Source organism: Camelus dromedarius, chromosome 7 (genome assembly GCF_036321535.1).
Source record: "Camelus dromedarius isolate mCamDro1 chromosome 7, mCamDro1.pat, whole genome shotgun sequence".
Taxonomy (NCBI): domain Eukaryota; kingdom Metazoa; phylum Chordata; class Mammalia; order Artiodactyla; family Camelidae; genus Camelus; species Camelus dromedarius.
The window spans coordinates 17,952,768-17,969,959 of record NC_087442.1 but is presented as its reverse complement, the minus strand read 5'-3'; the positions used below and the strand labels follow the sequence as shown (position 1 = coordinate 17,969,959).

The 17,192-nt window shown below is 38.4% G+C and overlaps 1 protein-coding gene across 5 annotated transcripts in view; it reads right to left on the bottom strand.

The window, feature by feature from the left end:
• CHCHD3 (coiled-coil-helix-coiled-coil-helix domain containing 3) overlaps positions 1 to 17,192 on the bottom strand; it is a 257,560-nt gene that overhangs the window by 44,911 nt on the left and 195,457 nt on the right. For all 5 annotated transcript variants that reach the window (XM_010975674.3, XM_064487348.1, XM_064487349.1 and 2 more), the window contains one exon: positions 8,671 to 8,741. In XM_010975674.3, the coding sequence (XP_010973976.1) occupies positions 8,671 to 8,741 (71 nt within the window). The remainder of the gene's footprint in view (positions 1 to 8,670; positions 8,742 to 17,192) is intronic.

The window sequence follows — 17,192 nt, the reverse complement described above, 5'->3', positions numbered from 1 at the left end:
AAAATTTTTTAAATTATTTCCAACTGGATCCTTTAAAAAGGAAATAAACTCTTGTTGAAATCAGCAAGACGGAAAAACTTAGTAATCCCAGTTAGAAACATCTTTGGGAGCTACAAGATGTGTAGTTAGTTAGTTACTCAAATAAGCAGGGATCAATAAAGAAATTCTGAAATACCATGCACCTTAGAACTCAAAATGCCCTCATTTAAAATATTATGATACAAAGAAAGAAACAAGCTGTCATTTTGGCAGAATCTTCATTTATCTAACTAACAGTGTGCAATTAATATTTCATATAACACTAAATTCTTAATGGATTGTATTGATTAAGGAAGAAAGTTCAATGCTAATGTTCCTGCAGGGGAAAACAGAACAATCTGTTATCTCACATGGAACATATCATGAATTCAGGTGCTTATGGCTACAAACCCAGGGGCTGCAACAAGACTGGTTTTGATAACTTACATGTAACACATAAACAGATTATATTAAAGGAAGAGCAACCCAAACCAACCCTGGCTGCCACAGCTAAGACAGGGAAGAGAATTCCAGGCCATGGACTTAGGGCAGCATGTGTCCAGGCTGGCTTCAGCGGCTTGTGTCACCACTTGAGGTCCCTTCACATACTCTACTGAAGCAATGAGGAAGCTTCCAAGTGACTCTCTTGACCTTGAGACCAATTATCCTTAGAGAATAAGTGTGTAGACCAAGGACAGAGCTCCAACTTAAAAGAATAAAAAGAAATTAACTAAACAGATCTGATTAGAAGGGCTCCAATCTTAAAGAGGGGAAAAGGCACTAATCACCCAAAGTTTCCTTAGAGATCTAACCAATTCTGCTGCAGGAAAAGGGGGGTGCAAGAAGATGGTCACATTCCAGGTCTCAGGTGAGTTCCTGGGATGGGCTGCCAAGTGAGGGTCCTTGGTCTTGTGCAGGAAAAGAATTCAAGAGCCAGCCATAGTAGTAAAGTGAAAGCAAGTTCATTTAGAGTGATAAACATTCTACAGGCAAAATGTGATCCATCTCAGAAGGCAAGAGTGGCCCCAGGGTACAGTGTATTTAGTTTCCATGAGCTGGGTAATTTTATATGCTGACCAAGTGGGAGGATTATTCCAAATACTTTGGGGAAGGGGCAGGATTTCCATGAATTGGGCGACCATCCACTTTTTGGCTTTTTATGGTCAGCCTTGGAACTGTCATGGCACCTATGTGTGTGTCATTTAGCATGCTAATGTCTTACAATGAGCATATAGGAGGCTCAAGGTCTACAGGAAGTCAAATCTGCCATCTTGGGTCTAGTTGGTTCTAACCAGTTTATACTCTATCCTCAATTGCCGCATCCCTCTTTTAATGGTTGTACCCTGCCCCTATCCTTCCAGTCTCAATTCTACTTGCTCATCATAAGAAATACTGTCAAATACTGGTATGTTCCAAATCAAGTCTCACTTCCTCTGGAACTAACTTGTTGCTTTGTGTGTGTGTGTGTGGGGGGGGGGGTTATGGAAGGAAGAGAATAACACACACAGCTTCTTAGCTTGAGAGGTAGAAGGCTACTCTCCACATATCCCTCAATGAGGTACAGAAGGGGCTGCCACACCATCTAGAACATACCTAAAGTGGTAACCATTGTCTTAGAACTGAATAAAACAACTACTTAAGTCCATGTTTTAGATGAGGATCAATGACAACTTTTTCTTTTTCAACTTTTAAATTTTCTCAGCTTGAATGCCCTAAAGAGAGTGGCAGTTAAAATTTACATTTTACAGATGGAACAGATAAGTCAAAGATGTAATTAATAACCTGCCTGAGGAATTGGGTGTACTAAATAACCAAAACTATGTTTTAACCCAATGGGTTTTTGCCAGTGGCTTCATATACAAAGTATATTCGTAAGTTCATAAACATCGTTCTTCAATTTCAGAATTGATACCCTCGCCCGGCAACACATGGACAAACTCTAGTGGGTACACAAAATACTGTGATGATTGACATAAGTGAGTGGATGTTTAAAAAACAAAAACAACAATCTTATCCTTCTAAGTAGGTAATTGTAACCAAACATATGCACAAAGAGTATAGGTATGTTTACTTTTTCTAGAATTTAGCCTCTTCAATGGCTAAGTCTCTAATTGAATAATCAAGATGTTGCTTGGCTCAAAGGACCACAGAGAATAAAATGTCACCACTGCAGATGCTATATTTCCTGATCACAGCCTTTCAAATTAAAAAAAGGGGGGAAAAGGTCCAATACAAACGCAGAATTTAATTAGTTAGTAAAAGCCCAAATCCCTGCCCGAAGCCCTGTTCTTCCTGTAATATCGCATACTTTTCTTCTTGTGTAAACTTTTCATTATGACGGAAACATCTTTATAATACAATAACTCTAGTTACATTGTAACTGCTGGTAACATAACTCCTGCATTAGAAAAGCCAGCATGTTCAAGTAATGTTATTTTAACACAATTTGTGTTCAGCAGAAACCAAGACAACTTGGTCATTTAGAATTTGATCAATGTGAATTAGTGTCTTACTGAGATAAACTATTTGATCATTTAGAAATTGATCAATGAGCATCAGAGATAAAACATTTATCATGTACATTTGGTATATCAGAGCCATTCACGCAGCACTAAAGTAGGTTACAAGCAGACATTAATAAGTGTTAGAGACGATGTGCAGGGTAACTGTCAGCTGCAGATACAAAAACATGTTCGACAGTATATAATTTTCATCCTTTTGATAAGGCAAGTCACTCAGTAAGGCAGCTGGAGTCACTGAAAAATGATAGGAGCTCAATTTTGAAAAAACTGGAAAGAAACACAGCAACACTGAACATTGCAAACTTTGGAAGTAAGTTTTAATTAAAAGTTTAAGCTAAATGATAAGTAACTTAAATTTACTTGACTAAACTTCTAGAAGAGTTTTAAGACTATTAATCAGAGTAAACTTTGTACCTGCAGTACAATTAGTTCTATTAATCTAACATTTCCAAATTGAAGTCACATTGACATTCAAGCGCACTGGCTTATGCATCTAACAGAATTATAAATTTGCCAGTCAAAATCTTATTTAATTATTTTACAGCCAATTAAGCAGGATCTTTAAACACTGTTGCTTAAAACTGTCCATGATCCACATGTGTAATTACAGAGAACATGGGAAACACCTGCTGATACCACTGGCATGTCATCCTCAGCTTTACTAACTCATCCGTAGTGTAGCTGTTAAAATCACACACCCCGAAGAGAAACTAAACAGTATTGCCAGTCAAAGTGAAACCCTAATAAAACCAAGGACATTTTAAAGTGAAAGGATTTTACAATGAAGAAAACCTTTCACTATACAGTAATACTTAAAAAATCCACTTTATCTCTTGAGTCTTGTATAGCATTCCACAGACACCCTACAATCAGCTAAATTTCTTCCACAGGGTAACTAATCTTTTAATACGTTATAAGGATAACCCAGGCTTCTTCCATGAGCCTAAATTTGTAAGTCAGGTTTCAACAACTTCGTTCAAGGATAAAAGTGAAAACCCCTTCTTTAGTCTGGCACACAAAGGAGCATTACCAGTATTCACATCCGATTTCACAGACTCATACCCCTTTACAAGTGCTTCATCTTTCAAAGAAGCTGAAGCCATGCTGAAAAGTTCCACCTCTAATGAAAGCAGTCCAAAAATATTCTCAAAGATCTTTGTCACTTCCTACGTATATTTTGCCTTTATGGAGGGCAGAAATTGACCACTTCATTATCTAAAGGAAAACATGGGAATGAAACAGCAATCACCTTTAAAATGCTTTTCATTTGTTTGGTATTATATTGTCTTCACAAGGTTTACATTGTTGCCTTTATGATATTTTATTTTCTTTGATATTTGCTTTACATTTGCTTGACATTTATTTTTATATTTTAAAAACAATTTGTGTATACATAACACTGTGGTTAACATTTCCTTTCTGTAGATGTGGTATATCGGCTCCAATCCACTCAACGCAACTTAATTCTGATGCTGATCAAAAACCAGAGCCCCTGTGGCACTCTGTCCATGTGTCCTGACAGCTTTGCCACGTCCTGATCTGGGCTGTCCTGCCAGGAGAGCTTTATATGCTGTCTTCCAGCTGGTCTGTGATCTCCCCAATGGTAAGAACTCTCTCTAATGTTCTTTCAGGAGGTTTTAACATCATCTAAATTTTGTTTGGAACTAGATACAGAAATTTCTCCCATGGTGTATAGTTTAATAACCTGAGTTAGACATTAACAACAAACTAATAATATAATAATATGATAACAGTAATATATACTAAAAATAAAATCTAACATTCATTGAGCATTTACTTTGTGCTAGATCTGTGCGAAGCACCATCTGCGTAACATTTAACATTTTGTTTAATTAATTACCTATAAGGTAGACTATAAGGATTAACATAGAACATAATTTTCAGTAAGCTGGGCTATAACATGGTTCTACCGCCAGATAATGAACCAGAAACTAGCACCGTAACTTGCTCTATCTAACAGACAAATCACTGGATTTACCCAGTGATCTGGATTTTATAGCTAAAATTTTAAAGCTGTTGTGGGGAAAAAGTTCTTGCAGGAACATAAACAGCACAAATTCTTAATCCCAAATTACTTAATTTCCATTGGAAACATGGTAATAATTTTTAGTAACTTGAAATTTATTAGGGATGTAATCATCTCAACATGTAGAATAACTTTGGATTTATAAGTTCTACTTTAAAATTCTGTCTTCCTCTTGATCTCCTCTGACAAACTCTAAGTCGCACACTGGTAAGACTCTCGCCATCTCCCTCATGGCTGCATATTCAGAACTCAGCAGAGGGCTCGCTGCAGAGGAGCACTATGAATGAATGGTGGGTTGATAAAATAGGGGGGGGAAATTCCATTAAATCTAAAGTGTTTTAATGGTTTACTGCCAAACTATAAACTGAGGGACTGAAGGGTGAGTTAATATTTAAGTATCCCTAAAATATCCCATTAGGTATCCTGGCAGGATGCAGCAATGTGATTGGAGTTCATCACGTGTGGCTTCAAATGCTGGAGCATTCTTTCTCTTTGTAGTGATTTTGTGTGGCCCCCTATCACATGCATAATACTGCTCTTGAAATTGCAATATAAAAAGCTTCCATCTCCTGTAACCAAGATGCACCCAAATGAATCCTTCCATCAGATAAAATTAACTAAATTCCCCTCAAAGTCCTTCAGAGCTTGCTGTCTCAGAGGGACTGCTGAGTCCAGCTCTGTCAGGCAATGGAAAGAATGAAGCAGACTGCCTTGCAAAAGACTGAAGGCGTCATGATTATCTGAGATGCCCAAATTTCTAAGAAACAAAATTCCATTGAGAAATCTCTATGCCTATTTAAAGATGGTAAGCATGTCTTAGAGCCAAAACACTATCACTTTCTCAGTATGAAGGCAATGAACTCACTACAAATCAAAATATGATATTCTAGGAAGCTCAGCCTAGCAGGTAGTAGCTGAAAAAAAAATGATATAGTCAAAGCTACTCTCTGAAAAACTAACTCTCGAAATTCCTTCAGTGTATAAAACCTGAGGTTTTATAACTCTAAGCTTTGATAATCTGGTAAAAGGACTCGCAGAACTCACTAAAGCTATTAAACTCATAGTTATATTGCTTATTGTGGTAAATTGTTACAGAGAATCAGCCAAAGGAAAACAGACACAGGACAAAGTCTGAGAGGGTTCCAAATGCAATGTTTCCATTGTCCTCAGGATGCACAAACCTCCTGGTATCAATGTGTGACAAAATGCAGGGTATTATCAACCAGAGACGCTCACCCAAACTTCAGTGTCCAGAGTTTCACTGGAGCCTCATTACACAGGCTTGCCTGCTTGACTGCCTATGTGGCTGAATCCAGTCTTCGGTAGCAGGTTAATATCAAGTGGCCCAAGGGGCCCATCATATGAAGAAGACTCTTCTTCCACTTGGGGAATTTCAATGCTTTAGAGGTTAGTCCCAGGAGCTGGGTACAAAGGCCAGAGCTCATTTTGGGAAAGGTCAAATTGTTTACCACACCAGATGAGAGTAGGATCTAATAAAGAAACATACCTTATTAAAGATCAAAGAGAATGATGCTGCTGAGGCACTGCTTAAAACTAAGTCTAACCTACAGGTCCACGTCGTCCTGGAGAAGGTCAGTCACTGTGACTTTTATTCTTTGCTCCATGTAGCCTCTCACTTTGCAGCAGGCTAGCCCAGGTGGGAAAACAAGGCAGCTGAGCAGGGCTTCAGAAGAGATACTTGTTTCATCTAAAACCAGACTCCTCTCTCTCTCTCCATGAAATCCAGCTTCCACCAATTTTCCAACCTGCTAAGCTTGGATTACTGGTTCTCCTCTACCCCTTCTATCCAAATGTTATGAACTGAATTGTGTCTTCCCAAAATTCAGATGTTGAAGTCCTAATGCCTGGTACTTCAGAGAGTGAATTTGGACAGAGGGTTTTTAAAGAGGTAAGTTAGTTAAAATGAAGTCATTAAGGTGGGCCCTAATCCAATGCACCTTTTAAGAGGAGGCGATTAGGACACAGACACAGGGTGAAGACCATATAAAGACAGCCATCTGCAAGCCAAGGAGTAAGGCCCCTGAGGAAACCAACCCTGCTGACACCCTGATCTCAAACTTCCAGCCTCCAGAATTGTGAGGAAATAAATTTCTGCTGATTAAGCCACTCAGTCTGTGGCAGCCCTAGCAAAGTGGTACACCAGTTCATCACTGATTCACATCTAATCTTTCAATGACTTTTTGCATCCCAGACACCACCTTTTCTCCTTCACTAATAGATACCTCTCTTCCAGTACTTCCGTCTCTTTTTTTCCCCTCACATCGCCAATCAAACCTCATATCCACTGTCGGATTAGTATTCCTAAAGGAGCATGGAAATCAGGGTACTCACCTGGTCAAACACTTTCCAATGACTTCAGGCTCAATGAAGACCAACTTCTTAGCCCAGCAGCTAATCAAAAACCCTACCGACCTTTCCAGCTATATTTCACACTAGTTTCTCTTAGTAAACCACTGATGTTAACTAGTATGTCATCCACCAATCACTGAGCATAATTTTCCGTTTGAATACCTTTTCTTCTCACCTACTCAATACCCTACTTCAAGCCTCAACTAAAATATCTTCTTTATGATGACTTCACAGATCACAGACCATTCCAGTCAGAACTGATCTCCTTTGGTTTATCTAAAATTTTAGTATTTGTATAGCTATCATCTTACAAGGCAGCAATACCCAAGTGCCAAGTCAAAGGTTCTCAGAGTACAGAGACAGTTTAAAAAATATTGCTTTATGATTAGGGGGAAGAAAGATAACAACATAATTTAAAACATACATATGTAGAGTGCCTTTTAAAATCAAGTGAATCCAGTTCCATATCTAATTCTGAAAATAGCACATTAACCTTTAACAGTGAGATTTATGGCCAATTCTTAGAAGGTCTTTCCCTGCTGCCCCCAAAGAGATAATGCACTAAGGAAGATGGGAGGTTTCTGTCTATTTAAATATATCTCAAATCATCTTTTAAAAAATATCTTTTTTAAAATCAAAACTAATATAACACTAATATCCATTACCACATAAATTGCACTACAGCAGAAAGAAATAACATTCCACCTTAGGGTTTAATCATTTTATCAAATGCTTATAAACATGTGCAAAGGAAGGAGGTCAGAGCCCAATGTAATCTTTCAACTAAACCTGTCACAACATCTTTTTTTGCTTCACTAATTTTCACATATGTGACTACCAGGTTACACAACAGAACTATTTATATACCCAGGAAAATTCTGAATGATGTCTTCTTACCTAATGTGAGCACTGGCAGCAAAGGGAAAGTACAGGGCTATAGGTTACAGACACTTTGATCTATCAATTACAGAACATTCATTTAAACATTCCAAGGATTAGTACAGGTAGCAATTTAGCATCACCTTCAAAATCAAGGGCAAGGTAAAGTCTGTGATTTAAATGCTACACATGAAGAAGTGGAAACAGCTTAAACCTGAGAAAGGCAGATACTCAAATTTGGACATGCCCATCATTTTATCACACAAAAGTGAAGGGTTTCTGAGTTCCTAGTAATAGAGGTAGCAATTTAACAACACCTTATAACCAAAGGCATCCTAACTTATATAATATTCAAAAAAAATTCTACTACCATTGCTTTCAATTTCTTGAGGTCATAAAATTGAGTTGCAACATGCTTTCATCAAATGTCTATTCCTTGTATTTGAATTCCACTAAGCACCATGGAGCTATCTCAACCACCCAAACACACTTCTAAGTACTCCAGAGGGCTAAAATATCAAACTGTATTCTGTTCAAAGAGCAATAAAGATGTACTTTCATCTTGTCAAGAAGATTAAATAATGAAAACATTGTTAAATGCAGATATTAACTAATACATATAAAATAGATAAGCAACAAGTTTATACTGTATAGCACAGGGAACCATATTCAATATCTTGTAACCTATGGTGAAGAATATGAGAACAAATGTATGTATGTTCCTATGTGACTGAAGTATTGTGCTGTACACCAAAACTGACACAACATTGTAACCTGACTGTACTTCAATAAAAATATATTAAAACTACAAAAAAAATATTATTAAAAACTTACTTGAACTTTGCTTCCACCTCCTCAGCAGCTTTCTGGTATTGCTCAGTGGTGACTTTGTAGAACTCTGAGCTCTGTGGATAAAGATTGACAGCAGGGTTTTCACTATCCAAGAGGACAAAATGTGTGCAAGACTTGCAATTTCAAAAATTACATAAAATCTTGTTTCAGCCACTGAAGCAGTAGGAGAAAGACTCTCTGCATTAAGTGGCATGGCTACTTACAAAAATATATGTTAAGGTACCCATTGAAGTAACAGTACAGTTGTTGGTATATAGGTTGTAACTACAAAATAAACATTCAAAGTCATAATTCATCATTATTTGATCCTTCTGAGAAAATTCCTAGCAGAGTCTGGTAAGATCTCCCTTATTTGGAATCTATCACTGCAAGATCAAAAGATGCTTGAGACTCAATAATGAAATTCACACATATTTACTTTTTATCCCAGTGTCACACCTAGGATATTAAAGGATCATTTCTTTTTACATAGTATTTCTGAACTCAAGATGGATTCTTTATGGAGTAGAATTTGTTCTATCATCTCCAGATGACCACAAGAGCATCAACATTTGTAACAAATTAATCAGTAAAAACAAGGGGCAGATTTAGGTAATTTTTATATTAAAAAAAAGTTTCCACTATTACACGAATAAACACACAAGCAACATAAATCAAATTGCAAGAGCAAAGTTATGCCTTTCCCGGGGTAGCAAAATTAAAAATGATCCATTCTGGCTAGCTACTGTGCAAACTGTCTTACTGCAGAGGGTGGCCTAAAGGACTCCATGATCCTTCAGACCCCATAGAATACCCTGTAAAATGCATCGCAGTTCAAAAGAACACAACACAATACGGTGGTCTATTTTGCCTCTCCGTTCTCTAATCACTCAGGTTCACCATGCATGAATTGGGACAGTTTATTTTTTAATAGATCATTGTTGGTTGGTGGGAAAATGAAAATGAAATCCTCTTCACACCAGTGACCCCTTTGCATTTAACAATCTGGGTTACCCAATGACAGTCACATCCAGGTTTGTGGGATGCGGATAAAATCAATAGGTATGTGATTAGACAGCAGACTCGGGATGGCTGGAGCAACGGACAAGTCACCATTTGAGATGATGAATGGCTCTCTATCAACCTAGAGTCCCCTACGATGCTAACATTTACTATAATCTTATTTGGGCTGCGATTTATCTTTCTTGCACCTGATCAATAAAGATGAACAGAACAGTTGTAAGGATCGATTGTAATTTTTTATGATTTTCAAGCACAAAGGTGCATTTCTGACATGAAGACAATATTCTAAGTGTACTGCTTCTACATTTTTTAAAATCACAACGTGAGTGATCAACTGCACCAAACTATATGCCAAGAGGTTTTCGTTCATCTGTAGGTCTCAAGCTATCCAAAAGCCATCTGTCTTCTCAGATATTTTAACTTTAGGTTGTGCCACTCTCTCCTATCAGTTCCACTTACCAGGTTTTTCTTTCCTTTAAAATACACACCAGTCACAACATGCTCTTTCCCAATGTTTGGTTTCAGCTTTTCTTTGAACTCTTCTAACAAAGAGGGCAGCCAAAAAGGCAGTTACTAATGTACCACTAACACTGATGAGAAACTCCCCACATTACTACGATGAGCTGTCAAGTGGGCATTATGTTACTGCATCATCTATTAAAATGCTGGCAAAACAATAATGTCTTGAGTAATATTTTTGCTTATTTTAAGCACTGAAACTGTAATGTCTGGACAGAGCCAGGACGAGACTGAAAGATCTGTTTTCTGGTTCTGTTCTGTGACCCTGAGCAAGTCCTCCAACCTCCCCCAGATTCCGTTCCCATGTTCCTAGTCTGTAAAATATGGATGACACTAGCCCTGCTTACCTCTGCCAAAGCTGCTGTGGAAATCAAATAAGATGGGCAAGAGAGCTGTGAAACCTGTTCAGTGTTTCTGTAGAGTAAGATTAACATCCAAATAAAATAATTTTGAAGGAAAAGAACTAATTTGGGCAATTCCATTCTGGGTACAAATCCAAAATTACCAAGACTGAATATTAACTTCTGAATAAGAATGATGCACAAAAGCAAGAGTTCTGCCATAATATAAATTAGTGAGCTCCCTTCCGTTTTGTAATGCCAAATGCAGATCAAGTTATCCCTGATTTTGCCACTTTCTCCTTCGATGTTAAACACACACACACAAAAACCCTGTACCTGCACTGCCTGCAAATCTAGTATATAATTTTTTTTAAGTTTTAGGCTTTATTTATGCTCCATATTTCTAATGCAGTGACCAGTTTCTGACAATGCATAAACCTTTCTAACAAAGTCCCCAAGAGGCAACACCATAAAACAACTAAGGAAATAAAATACCCAACATCTGTATGTAGGCAGTGTTTAATTCATCCAAGTATTTACTCATTCAACAAAATTAAATCCTTATTACCCAACAATGTCTATCTTGGGGAATCAGATCCTCAAGAAGCTTTCCATCTGATGCAGGAGAACAAGAAAATAATTATGATGGAAGGTCACAAATGCTAAGCTAAAAGTGGTGGATAATGTTCCTGGAATTCAGAAGGAGTAGAGATCTCTTTCGGCCTCAGAAAATACTTTTAAAAATGAACAATCATTAAAAAGCAAAACAAATTAAAAAAAACTAAACAAAGCAAAATATTCCCAATATGTCTGCCAGCAGGAGAAAGGATAAATACATACTGGCTATTCATAAAGTGGAAATCTACACAGTGACAAAAAGGAATGAATTAGACATACATGCGGGGTTAAAAAAAAGCAAGCTACAGATATGACACCGAAGAAGGCAACTTATGTTAGTTTTGAACAATGCAAAATAACGAAACAGGGTCAGTAAACAGCAAATTCTATTGATTATCTGTAAGTGGTGGCAGTTATGTATGGGTGGTCAAAGGGGATGGGGGCTGAATGCCATAAAGGAAGGTAAGGGGGGCTGGGGCTGCACTGCATTGTCATATTTTATAAAATGAGGTGCGAGTACACAGCCCATTGTTACACTGGTTATAAATATTTTGTAGCACATACAAAAATTGTATCACCCTTCCTCGTTCCCCAAAGGAGCTAATCAACAACAAATGATTCAGTGTGGCTGGAACCTGAAAGTATGTAAGAGGGAAACACGGTGAGGAGGCTGGCTGAGGGAGATACATTCTTGAATGCTAAGTTACACATTACTAAACAAACGTACCACCATCCCCCCGCCGACTTTTTATTATGTAATCATTTCAGACTTACGGAAAGGGGACAAAAATGGAAGGTTCCTGTGTATACTTCACTCAGCTTCCCCTCACATCAACACCCTATATAATCATAGTACAATTACCAAAACTAGTAAGTTAACAATGTTATAATACTAGCAACTAGCAGCAACTGGATTATAGATTTTATTTGTGTTTCTCCAGTTTTTGTTCTTCTCCTATTCCAGGACCTAATCTCAGATCTCATGTTGAATTTAGCTGGCCCAGCTCCTCAGTCTCCTCTCATCTCTGACAGTTCCTCAGTCTTGCCTCACTTTTATGACCTCGACACTCCTGAAGAACACTGGTCGGATGTTCTGTAGAAAGGTGTGCAATTTGGGCCTGTCTGATGTTTCCTCGTGATTAGACTGACATTATCACGCATTATAGAGAAGGACACCACAGAAGTGACGTGCCTTCTCCACACATCACATCAGGGGCTACACCCCTACACTGACAGATCTTTTTACTGGTGCTGTGGATCTTGACCACTTGATTAAGGTGGTTGCCTACAGGGTTTCTCCATAGCAAAGTTACTATTTTTCCTGATGTTATTAATATCTTGCAGGAGATACTTTGAGATCATGCAAATACCCTGTTTCTCCTTAAAGTTCTGCTGTCAGTTTTTTTCTTTTTTCCATCCACTGTGAGACTTGTCTGCAGCAAAGATTTCTGTAGTGTTCTAATGGTGTATTAGTTCTTAAATGATGTTACTGCCTATTTAGACCGTACTGACATAATGTCAATCTCCATTTACTCTCTTCCTCAATAAGGAAAACTGGAGCCTCACAGAAAAGCCTTCAAAAACAAAAATCTTCAAAGAGTGGGTAGCTATTCTTAGGAAAGTATAAATTCCCTACAGTCTGACGATGAAACATAGAACAGGGGGTAGACAAGGAGTTGCGGAGGGACAGACCTAAGTCAGGCAAAGTGAACTCTCCTCCCCATTCGCTATCAAAAATTGGGAGTGCCTGGACTCCTGCACACCTCCCTCCTGCTACCACAGGCCCACCTTCATCACTGTGAAGAGGTGACTGACTGCTCTCGGGAGGATGAGGCAGACGGGCTACTGCAAGGACTTGAAAAAAGGAGAAGCAGTGAGTGGTTTCAGATGAAGCTTTGGGGGTTTTCAGGACGTCGCCCCAACTCCTGCCCTTCTACTTTGTCAGCCCTTGAGTAAAGGAGTGGGGATCACCCACTATGGAGCCACCAGAGCGTGTTAAACTGCAGACTCCTGGGCCACACCCTGAACCTCTGGGGGTGGGACCCAGAAGCTGCGAGTCTTAGCAAGCATCTCAGTGATTCTGAACACACACTAAGTTTGGACACTACTGGGTTTCTAGAACAACAAAAAGATAATAAAAATATACTATTTAGCTTGCCATTCAAAGTGAAAAATAAATCAGTGTTTTTGAAGAATTACAGCAAAACTACTTTCCACAACTGAATATACCTATAATTTGTACAAAGGTGTTCCAAATTAAGGCATTCTGTTAGTACTGTCCTCAAGTTGTTGGTGGACCCCAAACTGTCCAAGAGCTCTGTTTTCACACATCACCTACCAATGACACTGCAGTGTTTCTCCTCCAACCTGGTATTCACAGGCAGTGGAAGTATCATAATTTTCAGAAGCATCACTTTTGTTTTCTGTGTTGTTTTGAGATGGTCATAGGTTGTATACACTACTATTTTTGTTTACCAATTGTAAATTACTGTTACTTTAATGTCATCCTTATAACTAAGTTTGTTGTTATTTGGTTAAACAACTTTACCATTTGTAGTAGTACATGCTTACATCAATTGTATTTTTGTCTGACCATCTTCAAATAACCAAATCTTAAGACCTGTGTGGTCTGTGCTTCAAGTAACATCCACATTCCTACTTCCAAAGGGGGATACATATATATAGATATATATTTACATACATATGTACATACATATGGCCATACACAAAGCAATTATATATGTGTGTATATGTATGTATATGTACATACATACACACACACATATATATGTATATATACAGTGACACTAACTACCCCACATAAAAATCAAACCAGTAACTTTTGACCTTTTCCAATGAAATCCAATTAACTAAATTAAATAGCAAAGTACTTTAATGCCAGGGCATTCCAGGGCTTTAATTCTTACTATGCACTGTAAAATCTCCAAAATGAGGAACACCATTCATGATGATTCCCAAACTGATTTCCTCGTGGAACCCCTCAAATATGGGTCAACATGACAGACCAAAATCGCCTTTAATTAGGGATTTCTCTATATGAAATCCAAACACTATTTCAAATCCTGCACTTTTTGAGATGCAACTTTTCCCATCTCAGAGCAACATTATCTTACGGGTTATTTTTAAAACTAACACTCAAAAGATAAGAAGGGAGTAAAAATTGACGACACTGGAAAATGATTCTAGAACTGATGATGACTGATGGTATCACTTTTTATTAAGTGCTAATAAAAAAGAGCATGCTATTATCTTGAATTTTAAAATTTTGAGATAAAATATTCTAAGAAAATCATTGCTGACTTCCCCCAGGTTTCCTCAGAGCCCTGTGGTATATTGCAAAAATGGGCACAACTCTTTACTCCTTTCTTATATTCACGTCCTTTGGTGACACCTTGCAGCTTCTCTCACCATGGAAGAGTGGAGTCTATTTCCCCACCCCTTCAATCTGAGCTGTGCTTGTGACCTGCTCTGGCCAACAGAATGTAACAGAAGAGATGCAGCGTCAGTTCCAAACCTAGGACTCTCTTGGAGTCCTGCCCAGGTGCCACGTCAGTAAGCCCAAGCCAGCCCGATGGAGGAGTCTACAAGTCTTCCCAGCTGAGGCCATCCAGTATCAGCCAAACCTCAGCCACCTCAGCATGAGTGAGCCCAGCCAAGACCAGAAGAACTGCCCAGCTGAGAGCAGCCCAAATCGGTGACCTGCCTGCAGAATCATGAGGTAAATAAACAGTGGTTGCTTTAAGCCAGTAAGTTTGGCATGGTTTCTTATATAGTACCATCTAACTGATTCACGCCCTTTCTGTGTTCTTCTAGTACCAGTCTTTTATCAAAGCATTTGCCATGTACCAGCAATACATGTTTACATGTTGTCTCTAGCCCATAAGTTCCCCCAAAGCAGGCATCCTGTTCCACTTATTAAAGCACTCAGTTTATGTGAAACACAAAACTTACTGAAACGTTAGAGTGATATTATTAATTCTAAACTGCATTCCAAACTTTTGCTCTTATTTGAACAGAATGGGACAGAGACAAGTCTAAAGTAAATGGAATAATATGACACGCAGAGGGTACAGTACTGCATTTATAATGTGTCTCCCACACATGGACAAACACTTCAGTCTGCTATGCCAGGTAAGAAGGAAAGAAAGAATGGATATTGCTGAGGCTTGTGTTCAACTACAATAACAGTACAATAATAGTTTAAGCTACAAACCATAGTTAAATGAGTGAGGGAAGGAGTTTTCTCACATAATAAGAAGTCCAGATGTTGGAAACCCAGGGCTCATGGAGGTACCAAGGGCATCATCAAATAACTAGGCCTTTTCCATATTCCTTTCTCAGCCACCCTTACCATTTGGCTTTTGTCCTCAAGGTCTCAAGATAGCTATTACCCCCCAGCTGTCATGCCCATGATCTGAGGAAGGTAAATACGAGAAGAGAAGGCCTCTCCAGAGACTTCCGCTCACATCTCTTTGGCCAGAATGATATATCATCCACAACGCCGGCTGCAAAAGAGGCTGGGAAATTGAGTGATTCTGTTTTCTTCTTCTAGAGGAAAGAAAAAGAAGGATGGAGTTTGGGATCAGTGTTTATTGAGCTGGTTAATCATACCTGCCACAGAAAGCTGAAGTGACAGCACAAAAGCATACACAAAACAGAGTGGTTGATTTTTAGATGCAAGTATTCTAAGATTTCTTTCCAATCTCCCTTGAAGTTCTAATTTGAGGTGTGGGGGGGGGGGGATTTACCCATCTGGTATTCTGAAACCCAAGAACAAAGTTTTTAAGACAGTGTAGGAAGGAAACGGGAGTCAACAAGAGTGGGCATCATTCCCAAGTCTCTTTGGGCTGGCCATGGCCCAAGTTTTTGAATGTGATGTACTGCCATTTTCCATTTTCAGAGTCTCCCTTTAAAAGTATATTTTAAAATGCACACGCACAGACACACACTATTGCTAGATTTGAGAAGCATCTTTTCAAGTTCTAAATTAGATCAAAAGAAAACATGCACACAGTATTCTTGCAATATTTTCTCAGGTTCTGAATCTTATATCTGTTCTATTATAACTAATATGATCATACCTGTATCATATAAGAAAAGAACAAATCAAAAAAGGTTACAAGAAAAATTTGTTTAATAGCTTTTGTCAGTTCTTTTACAAAATGCTACATAATACACAATCCTAAGGGACAATTTAAATTCTGGTGGCCTGACACTATTTCTCAGAGATAAACTCCCCTGCACTGTCCAAAGTTGGTGGCAACTCTGCTTATGTTTACAAGAGTGAATGGGAGAAGGAACAAGTCTGACCTTGGATGTGAGCAGACTGACTGAAGGTGTGGATCTCTCTTTCTAAGCTCACCTATAATTACCGCTAACAACTGCCAGTCTCCATCCCTCTATAACCCATCCAAACACAAAGTCTAGTGTGTACAAACACCAATATAAGCCTTCCTACCGACGATATCAATAAGAGCATTCGTACTATTAAGTAGCTGGATTCAAGACTGACTTACACTTTTTGTTATTACACTCACCCAGGAACTATGTTACAATATGTGATCAGCTAGATGCAGGTAAGTATGCTTCCTCCAATAAAGAGTTAAATATGTGAGGACACACTTTAATGCTGCAAATGTAGTTTGGATATAATTCCAGGCACAGAAACCCTGAGACTCATTTATTGAATGGCATTACGTGGCCAAAAAGAGTTCATACTTACTCAAACATCCTGTCTTTTTACAGAATTACACAGAATCAAAAAGCCTGACTTTGCTTTACCACAACAACACTGAGAGCTAAAGAACTTTATTTTAATCACTAATGATCCAAGTTTAGTCGATCAAGCAGTTTCAGTATTTCTCCGGACAAACCTTCTGTCAGAGAGCATATTGAGTTTTGCCTTCCCTGGGTTCCTGTACATGCTACAGTCTGTTATAGGTGGGCAGAAGAGCAGTGGGAAGGATTTGATAATTCTCAGTGCGGGGAGAGGTCCTTGAATTG